General features: G+C 36.3%; 1 protein-coding gene across 4 annotated transcripts in view; it reads left to right on the top strand.

The window, feature by feature from the left end:
• The window catches only part of NAA35 (N-alpha-acetyltransferase 35, NatC auxiliary subunit), a 98,471-nt gene that overhangs the window by 22,587 nt on the left and 59,334 nt on the right, over window positions 1-16,550 (top strand). For all 4 annotated transcript variants that reach the window (XM_057721309.1, XM_057721311.1, XM_057721308.1 and 1 more), the window contains 2 exons: window positions 15,928-15,994; window positions 16,074-16,117. In XM_057721309.1, the coding sequence (XP_057577292.1) occupies window positions 15,928-15,994; window positions 16,074-16,117 (111 nt within the window). The remainder of the gene's footprint in view (window positions 1-15,927; window positions 15,995-16,073; window positions 16,118-16,550) is intronic.

Below are 16,550 nucleotides of genomic sequence, written 5' to 3'. Positions count from 1 at the left end.
CATTGTTTCCCTCTTTTTAATCTTTAAAAAAAAAGTTTGTTTGGAAATATTTTCCAAATAACAGCAGTTACAGTAACAGCACAAAGAACACCCAGATTCAGCTGCTGTTAACCTATTGTCTCATTTGTTTTTTCACTTTTTCTCTCATGCATGTATATATGGTTTTTTTTCCTGAATCATTAGAGAATAAGTTGTGTACGTTATGATCTTCTTCCCTGAAACACATCAGTATGCACCTTGTAAGAAAAAGGGCACTCTCATACACAACTACAGCACAGTTATCACCCTCAATAAATCTTTAATACCAATCCACTACCTATATTCCATTTCTGTCAGTTGACTCAGTAATATCCTTCTTAGTGTTTTTCCCCATAGTATAGGATCCAGTCCAGGATCATGTCCTGCATTTAGTTGCATATCTCGTTAGTGTCCTTCAGTCTACAACAGTTCCTCATCCTGTTGTCTCTAATGACAGTGATATTTTTGGAAAACACAGCCCTCTCCTGCTTTCCCTTTATAATTGAATGTTCCTCGCTTGGGGTTTGTCTGTTCTTTCCTCATGATTAGATTTATATTATGCAGTCCTGGCTGGAATATGACATGAGTGATGTAGTGTCCTTCTTATGGTATCACATCTGAGGCATACAGTGTCCATCTGCCCCTCAATGGTGATGTGATTTTATCACCCCAGCAAGGTGTTTTATGATTACAATATGGTTACGTTTTTTAAAAAACTTATTTTATTGAAGTATATTTGATTTATGTGTTAATTTCTACTGTACATCATAGTGATTCAGGCATATACGCATTCTTTTTCATATTCCTTTCCATTATGGTTTGTAACAGGATATCGAATATAGTTCCCTGTGCTGTGCAGTAGGACCTTGTTATTTATCCATCTTACATACAATGGTTTGCATCTGCTAATCCCAAACTCCCAGTCCTTCCTTCCCCCACCCCCAACCCCTTGGCAACCACAAGTCTGTTCTCTATGTCTGAGAGTCTGTTTCTTTTTCATAGATGAGTTCATTTGTGTCATATTTTGGATTCCACGTATAAATGATACCATATGGTATTTGTCTTCCTCTTTCTGACTTATTTCACTTAGTATGATAATCTCTAAGTCCATGTTGTTACAAATGGCGTTATTTCATGTTTATGGCTGAGTAGTATTCTATATCTCCTTTATCAGTTCATCTGTTGGTGGACATTTAAGTTGTTTCCATGTCTCGGCTATTGTAAATAGTGCTGCAGTGGACATTGGGGTGCATGTGTCTTTTTGAATTATGGTTTTCTCTGATATATGCCCAGGAGTGGGATTGCTGGATCATATGGCAACTCTATTTTTAGTTTTTTGAGGAATCTCTGTACTGTTTTCCTTAGTGGCTGTACCAATTTACATTCCCATATGGTTACTGTTTTTAACCTTTTATACTTAATAAGCATCTCTAGGGAAACACTTGAAGATCATATAAATATCCTGCTCATTAAAATTTCTCCCTATATATTGAGTATCCATTCATGGTACTTGCTTGGACTAATCTTTACTGTGTTGGTTGCAAAATGATGATTTTGAACTCTAGCACTCCCTCCACATTTATTAGTTAGGACAGGATTTCACTATAAGCAGGATTCATACATTTTTTGATGGGAGTATAAATTCATACAACTTTTTAGAAAAGCAGTTTGGTAATATCTATGATTTAAAATGCATGTCTTGTTTCAGCAGTTTCACTTTTAGGAATTTAGTCTATAAATATATTTGTGCTTATCCTCAGAAGTCTGTGTACAAGGACCTTAATTGTAGTGTTGTTTATAGTAACTAAAGTCTGAAAACTAATGTCCCTCAGTAGAGACTCATTAAATGACGCTACACTCATAGCCAAGTAAGTGTTGTGCACCCTTAACAAAGGAGGAGGTAGGTTTACTTATACAGATGAGATTAGATCTCCAAATTAATGTAAAATAAGTCAGGTGTCGAAAAGCATGTGTAGCTCGCTACCATTTTTGTTTTCTTTTTTCAAAAGAGGTAGTTAAATCTTTGTACACGAGAAGATAACTAGGGAATTTGAGGGTCGGGGTATATACCTGTTTGTACTATTGGAATTTTTATTATATGCCTGTATTACTTTATTTTTAAATAAACTAAAATTTTTTATAATAGAAGTAATCGTAATCAAATTGCTGTATATTCTCTGGATGAAGGACTTAGTAACAGGAGAAATCCTAAAGGAAAAGACTAATAGGAAAAAAACTGATAGAAAAAATTCTAAGGAAAAATATAGACAACAAAAATAATCAGTTTTTATGTATTAAGATCCCATTCAAATAAAGCATAACACTAAAACCCAAATGAATAAGTGGGCAGTAAAATAAATAGCTTATTCATAGAGGAAGGTTATCAAATGGCAGTAATATTTTTAAAACTTAGGCTTAGTCTAATCCAAGAAAAACAAAATAATAATTAGTTCATTTTTCATCTACAAAGTTTTTAAAATGAGAATATTCAGTGTTGGTAAGGATGCAGTAAGTTGGCACTTTGGTTTTTTACTAGTGTGAGTATGCATTAGCATAGCTATTTTGGAAAACAGTTTAGCAGTGTGTATATCAAGAGTCTTAAACGTATGGACACCATTTAAACTAGTTAGTTCACCTCTAGAACTTAGCTTTAAAGAAATTGTTAGAAATGTGGATGCTTTATGCCCAAATACATTAATCAGAATTTTTAATAGTGAAAATTGGTATCAGTCAAACTGCCACCATTAAGGTTGTGGTTGAAATAAATGGTGGTTAATTTAGTACACATAATTGATGACATGTAATGAATAGATAGTGATGACAAAGTATCTAATATCATGGGAAAATGCATACTATAAAAGGTTAAGAAGGCAGTACACAGTGTAACCAATTACATAAAAAAATAAAACTGGAAAGAAACATAAGCAAAATTTAGCTCCTAGGCTGGAAAGATATTTTTCCTGTTTTGCTAAACTTTTCAGATTTTCCAGATAAATTTGTGTCAGTTTCATAATTAAAAAAAATGATCTCCTAGTAAAATCCAGAGGCCTGATAATGAATAAATAAGAATGACTTAAAGTAAATAATTTTCTTGTTTGAAATGGATGCTTCCAAAGTTCCTAAGTGATTATGTATTTTGTCTCTGCTTTGTTTTTTCTCCTGAACTGGAGATATTTTCAGTTGCCCAAAGATGTTTCTTTCTCAGTGTCTTGCTCACGTGCAAAATGGGAACCACAGTTCCCCCATCAAATGGCTTTTCCTCTTGGATTCTGTATCTTGCAAAATGGTATCTTTAGTGTTATCTTTGATTACTTTTTTTAACCCCCTACATCCAGATTCTTTTACCTTGCAAGTGTCTTGCATCTGGGAACTGTTTTTCCTTCTCTCTCATTGTTTCTGCTTTAGTTCATGCCTTTGTTTTAGGTTAGGATCCTGTGAGAGTTTCTGAACTCTTCTTTCTGGCCCAGTCTTTTCCCTCTAATTCATTCTGCACTTGACCATCAGTTATCTTCTTAAAAGTAATCAGGTCATGTTCAATTTTGGTATTTGAAAATTTCACTAGGGTGTGTATTTTAATAAAAGTTATAATATCTTTACATAGTATACAAAATCAAATAGTCCATGAGACTTACAATGAAAATATTATAGTGCTCTGATCTTTCCTATCCATTTGTAATAGTATTCAATTCTTTTAGCTTTTTGCTACTCTCTGTTTCTATATTTCTTTATAATAGGCTTATATTCTAGTTTCTGGGTATAAGGATTTATCAATTTTTAGCTACGGTATAGCAGCACATTTTTAGCATATATTTAGCATTCATACATTACCTCTTCCCTCATGCCAAGTAGTAATTCAGTTTGTGGTTAAATCATTCAGTGCTGACATTATTGTGATTGTATAAATATTAATGACAGATGAACCAGAGTAGTGTATGCTTTTTTTTCCTCCTACAAATTTTTTTTTCTTGAAGATAATAACTACCTCTTCTTTTTGGTTTGCTTAGTTTCTGTGTACTTCTTAATTCTACCTTTCCCATTATTATTAAACACCAGGTAATTCATATATTTCATTGTGTGTATAAACATCTATATATACGTCAGGTAATTTATCATTTTCTTTGGAAATGCTCTTCTTGAACTTTTTTGTTCTCTAGCTTTAGACTGGGTCAGTTGTTTTTTAGGCCCACTGCACAGCTGTCATCCCAGGTTTCTCTGTACCATTCTCCTGGGAATTCCATTTCTCTCTCTTTTTGTTAGATCCCTAGTTACCTGGATCTCATGCCTTTATTGTTCTTAGTTTACTACTTTGCTTGTGCAGTGTCTCCAGTTTCTTCGGGAAGACAGGGAGGAAATTTTTCTTTAAGACCTTACATGTCTGAAAATGTCTTCCCTACCCTCACACCTGATTGATGGTTTGCCTGTAATAGACTTCTAGGCTGGAAAATAACTTTGCTCAGAATTTCGAAGGCATTGTTCCATTGATTTGTAATCCCAGTATTAGCATCCTGATTCTTTATATGTGACTCATGTTTTCTCTTTAGAAGCATTTAGGATTTCTCCTTTTAATGACATACCTTAGACTAAGTCTTTGTAACCCTCTAATGATCTTTGAAGTGTGAAGCATCCCATTCTTAGACAACCACCTCTGTTTCTAAATTACTTGTGTTCTGATTCCTACAGTTCTTCACTCCTACTTGGACTTCTGTTTATTTATATCACCTTTTCATTGTCATTACCCTCTTGACCCTCTTTTCCAAATTTAAATATCATCTTCGTTTGTTACAGTCATTCCCTTGCATATACTTCCAGCTCCCTTCCTCTCTTGCCTTGTTATACCTCAATGCTAGTTGAATCTAACCCTTTGCCTATTCTGCCTTTAAACCTGCACATCTCAGTGTGACTGGAAAAAGATGTATTTCCACTGATTGGTCCTACTACCATTTCATCACCACCAACTGCAGTTAGGCCCTGAGTGCTCCCTAGCAGTCATATATTTCCCTAGTTCATTCACTCCCCTCTCCTCAGACTTCCAACACTTTGACCATCCTCACTTGAAGCAGATTACCTACCTTCCTATTACGCTGAATAAATAGAAGCAGTCTTCCCACCTACCTGCATATGTGACCTCTTTTCTGCTGCCTAAGGGTGATCCCATCTGCTTGTGCCTTAGATTCCATACTCTGTGTTATATTCAAAGATATTGCTCTACCAATTCTCACCTTTATCCTTTACATAATGAATTTGCTGCTCTACTGGATCATTCCTATCAGCATACAAACATGCTTTATTTATGTTACTCTCTTAAAAATACCATTTCATGGCATAACCTTGTCCTTCAGCTTCTGCCCCATATCTCAGTTCTTCTTTTCAGTCAGTATCCTTAAGAGGTATTCATACCCACTATCTCTGGTTCTCTCCTCTTTTCTCTGTTGAATCCAATCCAGTCAGGCTTTGAACATGTGTTCCACCAAAATTGTGATATTATGGTCATCAGTGTTGCTAAACCCAGTGGTTAATGTTTGGTCTTAAACTTGACGTATCAGAAGATTTTGACATAGTTGATCACTCCATCTTTGAAACAAAGTATTTTCTTGGCATTTAATATGTCCTTTATTCTTGGTTTCCCATGTCACTGGTTGTTCTTGTTTGTCATCTCATTCTCTAAACCAGCAGCATCCAATAGGAATATAATGCAAGCCACGTACATAATTTAAAATGTTCTAGTAACCATGGATGAAATTAATTTTAATGACATTTTGTTTATTAAACCCAATATATCTAAAATAATACTTCAGTATATAATCAGTTTAAAAATATTAATGACCCTAGCTAGCTGCATGGGACTTGGATGAAATGAAGTGTGGACGATACCAATCCATAGTACTAGCACAGTCTGTTTTTTATTTAATATTACTACCCACTTCTGTGTAAAGCTGGGCAAGACACTAATTGTAGGGTATTCTCTGCCCACCACTGGACCTTAGAAGTAGGGGAAGAGACAACAATTTACAAAACAGGAAATGCATATGGCCTACAAAATTATGGGGAAAGAATTTTTAAACAACTCGCCAGTGATGCAAAAATGCATTAAAACTAGGTATCATTGGGCTTCCTAAGTGGCACAGTGGTTAAGAATCTGCCTGCTCATGCAGGGGACATGGGTTCGATCCTTGCCCCAGGAAGATCCCACATGCCATGGAGCAGCTAAGCCCATGTGCCACAACTATTGAGCCTGTGCTCTAGAGCCCATGAGCCACAACTATTGAGCCCATGAGCCACAATTATTGAAGCCCATGAGCCTAGAGCCCATGCTCTGCAACAAGAGAAGCCACCACAATGAGGAGCCCACACACCACAATGAAGAGTAGCCCCCGTTCACTGCAACTAGAGAAAGCCCATGTGCAGCAACGAAGACCCAACGCAGCCAATAAATAAATAAATACATTTTAAAAAAAACAACTAGATGTCATTTATTTTGGCCTGTGAAATAAATGAGTATAAATTAGAGACAACCTGAAGCTTGCAACAAAGCAATAAAATAGACACTACTTTTTTTTTTTTTTTTAATATTTATTAGTTTATTTGGCTGCACAGGGTCTTAATTGCGACATGCAGGATCTTTAGTTGCAGCACTCGAACTTTTAGTTGCAGCATGTGGGATCTAGTTCCCAGACCAGGGATCAAACCCTGGCCCCCTGCATTGGGAGCACAGAGTCTTAGCCACTGGACCACCAGCGAAGTCCTAAGATGGACACTTCTGTTCACTGTTGGAGAATAAATTGGTCCAAATATTTTGGGAAAAAATATTAATGAAATATTTCAAATTCTTTTTTTTGTAATAAGTATTCTCAGTCTGGTATATATTTTACATTTACAGCATATCCCAGTTTGAACTAGTCTCATTTCAAGTGCTTGGTAGTTATGTGGCACACAGCTCTAAACAGTGGTGTGGCTCAGGCGCAGTCTTTTTTTTTTTTTTTTTTTTTTTGGCATTTATAGTGTGACTTTATTTTTTTTTTCATTTTATTTATTTATTTATTTTTTTTTTGAGGTACACCAAGTTCAATTATTCTGTATTTATACACATGTCCCCGTATTCCCTCCCTTCCTCGACTTCCCCCCACCCTCCCCATCCCAGTGCTCTAAAGCATCATCCATCCTCGAGTTGAACTCCCTTTGTTATACAGAAACTTCCCACTGGCTATCTGTATTACAGTTGGTAGTATATATATGTCTATGGTACTCTCTCACTTCGTTTCAGCTTCCCCTTCACCCCCGCCCCCCCAAACCTCGAGTTCTCCAGTCCATTCTCTGCATATGTGTTCAGGCTCAGTCTTTACACCTCTTTATCTGCCCTCTTGATGATCTCATGCAGTTTCATATTTTTAAATTCTGTCTCTGCTAATGAGGCCAAATTTATATTCTCAACCTAGGCTTGTTCCCTAAATGTCATATTCATATATGCTGCTGCCTAGTCTACATTCTCACTAGGATGTCAAACATAACATTTCCGAAATGAACCTGCTGATTTTCCCCTTGCTTCCAACTTCTTTCTTCTGTAGTTTTCTCAGTCTCAGCAAATGGGACTCCATTCTTCTGGTTGTGCAGACCAAAAACTTTGGCATCATCCGACCAAAAACTTTGACATCATCTTTAACTCTTCTCTTTCTCCCATACCCCACATCTAAACCCTCAGGAAATCCTGGGCAAACTACAGCTTAGAGACCAACCCTGCTGCCTGTTTTTTTGTTTGTTTGTTTGTTTTATGGTCCTTGAGCTAAGAATATTTTTTGCCTTTTAAAGGTTTACATTTAAATAGTCATATAAGTGCCTACTCAATATTCTCCATTTTGCCACTTGGTCTACAAAGCATAAAATATATATAATCTGTCCCTTTAAGAAAAAATTTGCCTATCCTTAACCTATACTATCTATTTATTGATTTCATTAGCATATGCTAGACATTGTGGCAGGTGCTGAGAATAAAATGATAGACATGTCATTGTGCTTTGCAGAGTGAGGATGAGAGTCTAAGAGCCCCTTTTGTTAGACATTCCTCTAGCCCCACATCTTAACCTTCAGAGGTGTCTGATGCCTCTAATTCCTGAATGTTTTCTTCATTTTTGCTTTTCATTGGCATTGGTTTAGGTTTTTCACTTGCATAAGTCAGTTATCATTTGTCCAGTTACTTGGCATCTTCCAAAAATTGCTTTTTGTGTCTTGAATGTTGTCTTCCATTCTCTGTCTTCTTTTTCCTTTGGAATTCAAACTTTTCATTCCTTTGCTGATGTTTAGTATAATTTCAAGAGACGTAGTGGAAATAACCACATTTAATCAAAGTCCAGTGTTTCTACTGCCTACATGATAAAATTCAAAACCCTTCGAGTAACTCTCTTTATCATCTGGCCCCAACTTTATTACTCATTTTATATTCTTAATTTTTTCATTGTTATATGGCATATGACATTGTAAAAGTTTAAGCAGTACAGCATATTGATTTGATGCATTTATATTGCAGAATGATTGCCATAGTAGCATTAGCTAACACCTCTGTTGTGTCACATAATTATCATTTCTTCTAGTGTTGGGAACAATTAAAATGTAGTCTCTTAGCAAGTTTAATGTTTATAACAGTTTTGCTGTCTGTAATGACTATACTATATGTTAGGTTTCTAGGACTTACTAATCTACTAGTTGTAAGTTTGTATCCAGTCTCCCCAGTTCCTCCACCCCTAGCCCCTGGTAAATACTGTTTTACTCTCTGCTTTTTTGGTTTTTTTTTTTTTTTTTTAGGTTCCACGTATGAGAGAGATCATACAGTATTTGTCTTTGTCTGTCTGACTTGGCATAATGTCCTCAAGGTCCATTCATGTTGTTGCAAATGGCAGAGTTTCCATTTTTTCTTAAGGCCAAATATTATTCCATTGTATACCACATAAATATACCACATCTTCTTTATCCGTTCATTCATTGATGGACACTTAGGTTGTTTCCATACCTTGGCTATTGTGAATAATGCTGCAATAAACATGAGAGTGCATGTCTCTTCAGTTACCTGTTTTCATTCCCTTTGGATATACATATACCCACTAATGGGATTGCTGGATTGGATGGTAGTTCTAATTTTAATTTTTTGAGTAACATCCATAGTGTTCTCTTTAGTGGCCGAACCAGTTTACAGTCCCACTAACAGTGCACAGGGGTTCCCTTTTCTCCACATCCTAGCCAGCATTTGTTATCGCTTTTCTTTTTGATGATCACCATTCTTATGGGTGGGAGATGATACTTCATTGTGGTATTTATTACAGGCATACCTCAGAGATGTTGCAGGTATGGTTTGAGACCACCACCACAAAGTGAATATCTCAACAAAGCAAGTCACATGAATTTTTTGGTTTCCCAGTGCATGTTAGTTGTTTACTATACTGTAGTCTATTAAGTGAAACAGCATTATATCTAAAAAAATAATGTACATACCTTAAGTAAAAAATACTTTATTGCTAAAAAAATGCCAACCATCATCTGACAGCACAGGGTTGCCACAAACCTTCAATTTGTTTAAAAAAATATGCATTATCTGCAAAGTGAAATAAAGTAAAATAAGGTATGCCTGTATACCTTTTTCTTCTCCCCTGACATTTTAGTCTTCAGCTGGTCCTATATGTTATTCTCTTTCATTATACCATGTTTGTGCACAGGATGTTCCTTCTGACTCTTTGGCCTTTTTTCTTCTCCTTTCCCTTTTAGGGCCAGGGTCTTACTTATCTTTAAACCTGGATCCCAATCTCCTGACTTCCCCAGACTTCAGTTTTGTTCTTTGTTGTTCTTTAGCGTGTTCTTCTGTCATCGCTAGTATCTGTGCATGCTGGTTTGCATAGAAGAGTCCTGCCTGACACCTTTTGTCCTGGTATACTTCTTATAGCATCTCCTTTTACTCTCAGTAGTATACTGGCTTGAATATGGATATGATGTTTGGAGGTGCTGCTTCATTTTGTGAACGTGAAGTGACAGATGTAAAAATCTAAAAACTTAGGATAGTGGAGCCAGAAGAAAGATTACTTTCTAGTGTTCTAATGTTCATGTTATTTGGCATGCTATAAATCTGTATCACTTAAGTCAGTGTAGTTGGATTTTTCTTGTACTCGCAGCCAAGCATATTTCTAATACAACAATAAATGAATGAAACTATAAAGGTTCTTGGTTTGCCTGGCAAAAAGTAAACACTATTATCCATTTGATGTGTAACTTTCCAAGTATTTTCTATGATATGTACCCATGTGTATTTTACTTAACATGTTGGAATTATGTAGACTGTTTGCAACTTGAATTTTCCCAGAGAACAGAGAATAGAATTCTGCACATACAAACACATATAGGTAGATATACCTCATTGTTTTTATTTGCATTGCATCATGTTGAGAATACAGGTTTTGAAGAATTATTTCTGGCATGAATCATCAAAGGATGCTCAAACTAGAAGACACAAATATAACGAGACACAAGATTTGTACTTAGCCTCAACATATCATCCCATAAGACATTTATTAATTACAAAGGGAAAATAAGTTTATAGTGTAGAAACTTAGTGTCTTGGCAAAGTGGCCAGAATTAACCACCAATAATGGGATAAGTCAACATGGTGTGTCTCCAGATTGTGATCTAAGAAGGATACAACATCACTTCTGTGGTATTCCTGTCAAATATCCTATCAAATATTAAATTGAATTGAATTTTGGAAAAACGTAAGACAAACCCATACTGAGGGACATACATAAAATAACTGTGGCTTGTACTGTTCCCAAATGTCAGGGTGTGAAAGACAAGGACAAAGGAAATGTTCCAGAGTAAAGAGACATCAGTTTCCTGATTTGATAATTGTACTGTGGTTTTATAAGAGAATGATTTTTGTTTTTATAAAATCGCACTGCCATTTACAGTTGAAGGAGTATCAATAGTCTGCAACCTAGTCGCAGAGGTTTCAGGGAAAAAATAGAGAATTATAAGGTACATTTGGTTTAATGTTAGCATTTGGGGAATATAGGCGAAGGGAATATGGGACTTCTCTCTATTTTTGTAATCTGAATTTTTTTGAAAATAGAAGTTAAAAAAGCCTCTGGGAAGTGAGACCACATAAGTTTGTGTTCTTACTCTGTCGCTTGCTAGCTCTGTGTTTTTTGGGAATTTAACTTTTCTATGCTTCAGTTTTTTCATTTATAAAATGTAGTTTATAAAAGTACCCACCTCAGAGCATTATTGTGAGGATTAACAAAGTTAATACAAATAAAATGTTTAGAACCATGCCTAGCACATGGTAAGCACTTAATAACGTTAGCTGCTCGTAGCGGCAGCAGCAGCAGCAATATTCCACCGTATGTACCGTAAATTACAAGCCATTTACTAATGGACCTTTAAATTGTTTCAAGTCCTAATCTGAATTATCTGTGTGCATGTTTTATCCTTACTTGTACCCTTACTGTGTTACCCCCCAGTATCTGATCTGTGATAGGTACTCAAATTTTAGTTGAATGAATCATCATTTTAGGAGCCCCTGAAATCTTTATACAAAGCATTTTATCTGTGAAATGAATGTTTAAAGCAGTAATAAATCACAGCTGATACATTGTGACTATTAAGTTTTGGAAGAGGTTGAAACAGTTTTACTTTATTAAAATATTAGTATATACTGCTTTGGTGAAATCACATTCAATTCTGATATTGGCTGTTCTGTTATGGTTGTAAATATTTACTATTCTAAATTTCTTTGCAGTGCTGCATTGTTTTAAATGCTGTGTTTTATAGAACCCTAAATATCCCTTATAATTTTCTGCAGTTAAATCTTGGTCATATTGTGAAGTGCAGTGAAGAACATGGGCTTTATCTGTCAAGACATCTTCTCTCCCTAGATAATAAGCTCTATAATGGCAGTGATAGTATTTTACCATTGTATCCCTGGTATTTAGCCCATACCAGCCACCATAGGGTGCTCAGAAAATGATTTGTCCATTGCTTAGAAATGGACAGAATTTTTTCCCTACTAAATTACTCACCTCTAAAATCTTCATATCAAGTATACTGTCCTTTGATCCATACCACTTACTTGGATTTCCCTTGTTCCCTCTATCCTTTAGTTCCACAGAGACCTCCATTTCATAGGTACGATTGCTTTATTTTTCTCTGTTACTTTCCTCATGTTCTCATTTCCATGGCCCAGTTAGTGCTAAAATCACTTTTCAAACACCCTTTCCCCTCTAATCTCATAATAATGTGTCACTTATCTGGCAAAACCCCAGCCACCAGCCTGCTTGCTGCTTGCACCCAAACAACAGAAGGTAGCTAGGGAAAATTCACATCTGTGTGTCTGTTCTCACTTTAATTTTAGTACTGCAAATCTCAGATGGGCACTCATCACTAGAGACAGTCCTATCCTACAACACTTCCATAGCGAACTTGCTTTTCCAGTCTCTAAGGTGACTTTTTCACATCTGTTACTTCTCAGACCTCCAGTGCCAACCCTCACTGTCAGTTTGCTTTCTACCTTAATGGAATATTAGATACAATCAGATGTAATTAGAAGTACTCTATCTTTTCATTATCACAAGTGTTAGCCTGTGATGGTATCCACGCACTCTGTCTTGTTCAAGTGAAAGTATCCCTGGAACAGTCTAAGCTCTCAGCCATTCCACTGTATTCTAGATTCTATCCCCTCCAGCCTACTGTAGTTAGTAACCTTTTCTTAGTATTGTGTTGCGGCTGTATCCTTCACTATTATTCTTATTGACATGTAAACATGTTTGTATATGACTCAGTTTAAAACCAAAACAGCACAGTTCCCTTATATCTACAGTCTCATTTCCTTATATCTACAGTCTCATTTCCCTGCTACCTATACATACCAAAAACTCCTTGAATGAGCTGGTAATATTTATTTATTTTGCTTTCTCTTTCATTCTCTTCTCACCCACACCAGTTGGAATTCTACCACTACACAGTGGTAGAAACTGGTCTTAGCAAACTCCTTAATACTATTCATCTTGCTAAATCCAATGTTCTCACTCCTCCCTCTTCAGCCTGTCAGCTTCATTAGACTTAATTGACCACTTTTTGAAATACTTTCTTCTTATCTTCCTGATACGACAGTCTCTTGGATTTCTTTATTCCTCACTGGTTAGTCCATTTCCTGTGCTTGCTCCTGTAGATGTTCCAGTTCTCTTGGGCTCTCCCTAGGTTGATTTCCTCTAGTTCTGTGGCTTTTAATACCAACTATAAGCTGATGAAGTCCAAATTTATATCTCTAATCCTGATTTCCTCCCCTGACTTTCAGCTCAAGCAAGTGCCTTCCTGAAATCTCTTGGATAACCAAAGGAATTACAAATTTAATATAGTTAAAATTGTTCTCCATTTCTGCCCTTAAACCTGCTCCTCCCAAACTGCCCCATCTGAGTAAATGGCATTGTCATTTACCCACCAGTTGCTCAGACTGAAAACCTAAAAATGATCCTTGATTGTACTACGATTTACCTCATACTCAGTTTCTCAGCACATCATGTTGGCTTTACCTTTTAAATATATCCTGATTTCAAAAACTCATCATTTCTGGTTATAATCTCAGTCCCACTCACCATCAGCTCCTGCTTAGACTGTTGGGTGGTGTCCAGTATCTGGTCTCTCTGGTTTTACTTTGATTTTTGTCCTCCTTAAGCCCACAAAGTTATAGTAGTGATATTTTAATGGCAGCATCTGTTGACGTAACTCCTCTGCTTCAGACCTCCAATGACTTAGCTTAAGTTCTTGTTACTGAGGTTTATATTTATTATACAGACCTGTGATACTTTTGTTCTGAAAAGCTAGGGGACTATACCAGACTAGCCCTGTATTCATTCATGGCCACAAGAGGGTACATAGTGGCCTACTTCCTTTAGATGAAGTATATGTTCTCTCATTTGCCACAGTTTCCACCACTCCTCAGTGTATCTTGTAGCCAGCCTGATGTACTTAGTAAGGTGAACACCCAAATGGCGTCTGCCCTGCAGTGGGTCATCATTCATTCAACAAATATTTGTTGAACTGTACTCTGTGCCAAGCACTATTCTAAGCTTTAGAAATAAAGCAGTGAACAAAACAAAGCCCTGAGCTCAGAGATAATGCGTTCCTTGGGACAAATAGTCAGTGTGTAAGTCAACAAATACATATCTAACGTCAGGTGGTGATAAGTTCTATGAAGAAAAGTAAAGCTGGGGAAGGGGATATAAAGTGGTAGAGGGTACTCTTTTAGAGAGAACACACAGGGAAAACCTCTGTATGAGGAATTGACATTGAAACAGAGGCTGGAATATAGTAAGGGGTGGAGCTTTGTAAATCTTCTGAAGAAAACCGGTTTGGGGAAGGGGGTCAGCAGGAACAGAGGTCCTGAGAACAGTATGTGTTTGATATGCTTAAAGGACAAGAAGGCCTGTGTGATTACAGTGCTGTGAACATGGAGATGAGTGATAGGTAGGAAATGGGGTTGCAGAGGGGGACCAGGGCCACATGATGGAGGGCCTTAGAGGCCATGGGGGAATTTGGGATTTTACTGTGAGGAAGGAAATTCCTGAAAGGTTTTAAGTAGAAAGTGACTTGAAATGGCTTATCTTAAAACAATCCCTTTGGCTTCTGTTGGTGAGGAAATTACATAGCAGACAGTTGTGGAAGGTGGGTGACCTGTCTGGAGACAGTTATGAAAGTGAGAGATGGTGGATCCTTGAACTGAAGGTAGTCAGACATGGTGATTAGAATTTGAAGGTAGAGCCGACAGTGTTTTCTGATGGATTTGATATGGGTTGTGGGAAAAGAAGAGGACTTGAAATGCAGGTTTTCAGCCTGAGTAACAGGGTGGATGGAAGTGCCTTTTAGCAATGTGGCAAACACTAGGGGAGTTCCTATTCAGACATGTACAATTTGAGAATCCTATTTGATGTCTAAGTAGAGATAGAATATAAACTTCATCTAGAGGGTAGGTTTATAGCCCTGTAATACAACCTGAGACTTTAAAAAGACCCAGTTCTGTGAGGCATACAATTCTACTGAGTTCTCTGAGACTAGGGACATTGTTTGTTTGTACTTCTTTCTGTTTGGAAGATTTAGTACCTAACATGAATTGCATGCTTACTGATACTTTTGTTAAGAGTCCAGAAATTTCACTGTAGTTCTGGCCACTGCTGTGAATATCTATTATTCCATTAATTAGGTTTTTATGTACATTTTTATAAGAATTGTAATATGGCAGAAACTGTCCTTTAATAGAGTTTCTAACAACTTCTTAGCCAAAATCAGCCAGATGATATTAAGCTCTTCATAGTGAATCCAGCAAACCATTTAATTTGCTAATATCTCAGCAGTATTTTAAGTGATTTGGAGAGTGGAAATCCATGTATGAATCATTTTTTTCTTTATAATGGGCTGAAGTGGGACTATGGTTTTGCTGTCACTTTGAGTAATGCTGTTTGAGAAGGCTTAACCTTTGTAGCCTAACAGTGTGTAAAATGACATATAATGAGTTTTGAAGTCTTGGCTAAATTTTGCAACCTTATCATCAAATAGTAATTATTATATATTTACTGTTCACCTGTGAAAGTGAGAATTCTTTGTAAGTGGGAATTATTTGTGATTAAGCATTATTTTGCAAGTGAGCATACTCAATCCAAGTATGTTTAAATAGCCTAAGGATAAGCAATTGAAATTAAGGGAAGAGAGGCAGCATTAGAATGAGGCGTTTTAATAGTATGCCTGTAAAGAAAGCTTGGATGCATGATAGCAATGTTCAGGGTGACATTCCATTACTGTTTTCTTATTAGCAACTAGTGATTTTGTAAGGGAAATATAATGAAAGGTTTTGCTACTATTCAAGGGCCTAATTATTGCTTTTCTGTACAGGAAGATTTTCAGTCAATGACTTATGGATTTAAAATGGCTAACAGTGTGACAGATCTTCGAGTTACAGGTAAAACCATTTATAAAGATAATTCACAAGTTTTACATTTGAATTTGTTTCCTTTTAAAATCATTGTCTCTCTTTCTAGGCATGCTAAAAGATGTGGAGGATGACATGCAAAGAAGAGTAAAGGTATATATTTTTTTCTCCTTTCTTTGGTATAGGATATTTATATTCTTCTAAATGTCAGGTTAACTGTAGCTAATTACGAATAGCTAGTGTAGGTAGGACCAGCAACTTCCTTTATATATGTTGTGCCTTTTTTTGGTAGTGAATTTGAAGACTGCTAGAGGGGTTTCTGATGAGTTCATGTTACTTTCAAGAGTTGAGAATTTAACTCTTTCAGATTTTTTCAATTTTTGCCAGTGTTTTAGAATTTTAGTGTGCTATTTTAAGAATAGCGTAAGATTCTAGAGTTTTAAATTCCTCAAAAGTAAGGACTGTCTTCCTCACCTTTGTATCTTTAATAGTTAGGACAGTGTCTAAAACATAGTAGAAGAGCTCAGTAAATGGTAGTTCTTCATATGTGATAAAAGCCTTCTGTGAATGACATCCTTTGGCTAGA

The sequence above is a fragment of the Hippopotamus amphibius genome, chromosome 2 (genome assembly GCF_030028045.1).
Source record: "Hippopotamus amphibius kiboko isolate mHipAmp2 chromosome 2, mHipAmp2.hap2, whole genome shotgun sequence".
Lineage (NCBI taxonomy): Eukaryota > Metazoa > Chordata > Mammalia > Artiodactyla > Hippopotamidae > Hippopotamus > Hippopotamus amphibius.
The sequence above is the reverse complement of the archived record's forward strand: the minus strand, read 5'-3'. Positions and strand labels throughout refer to the sequence as shown.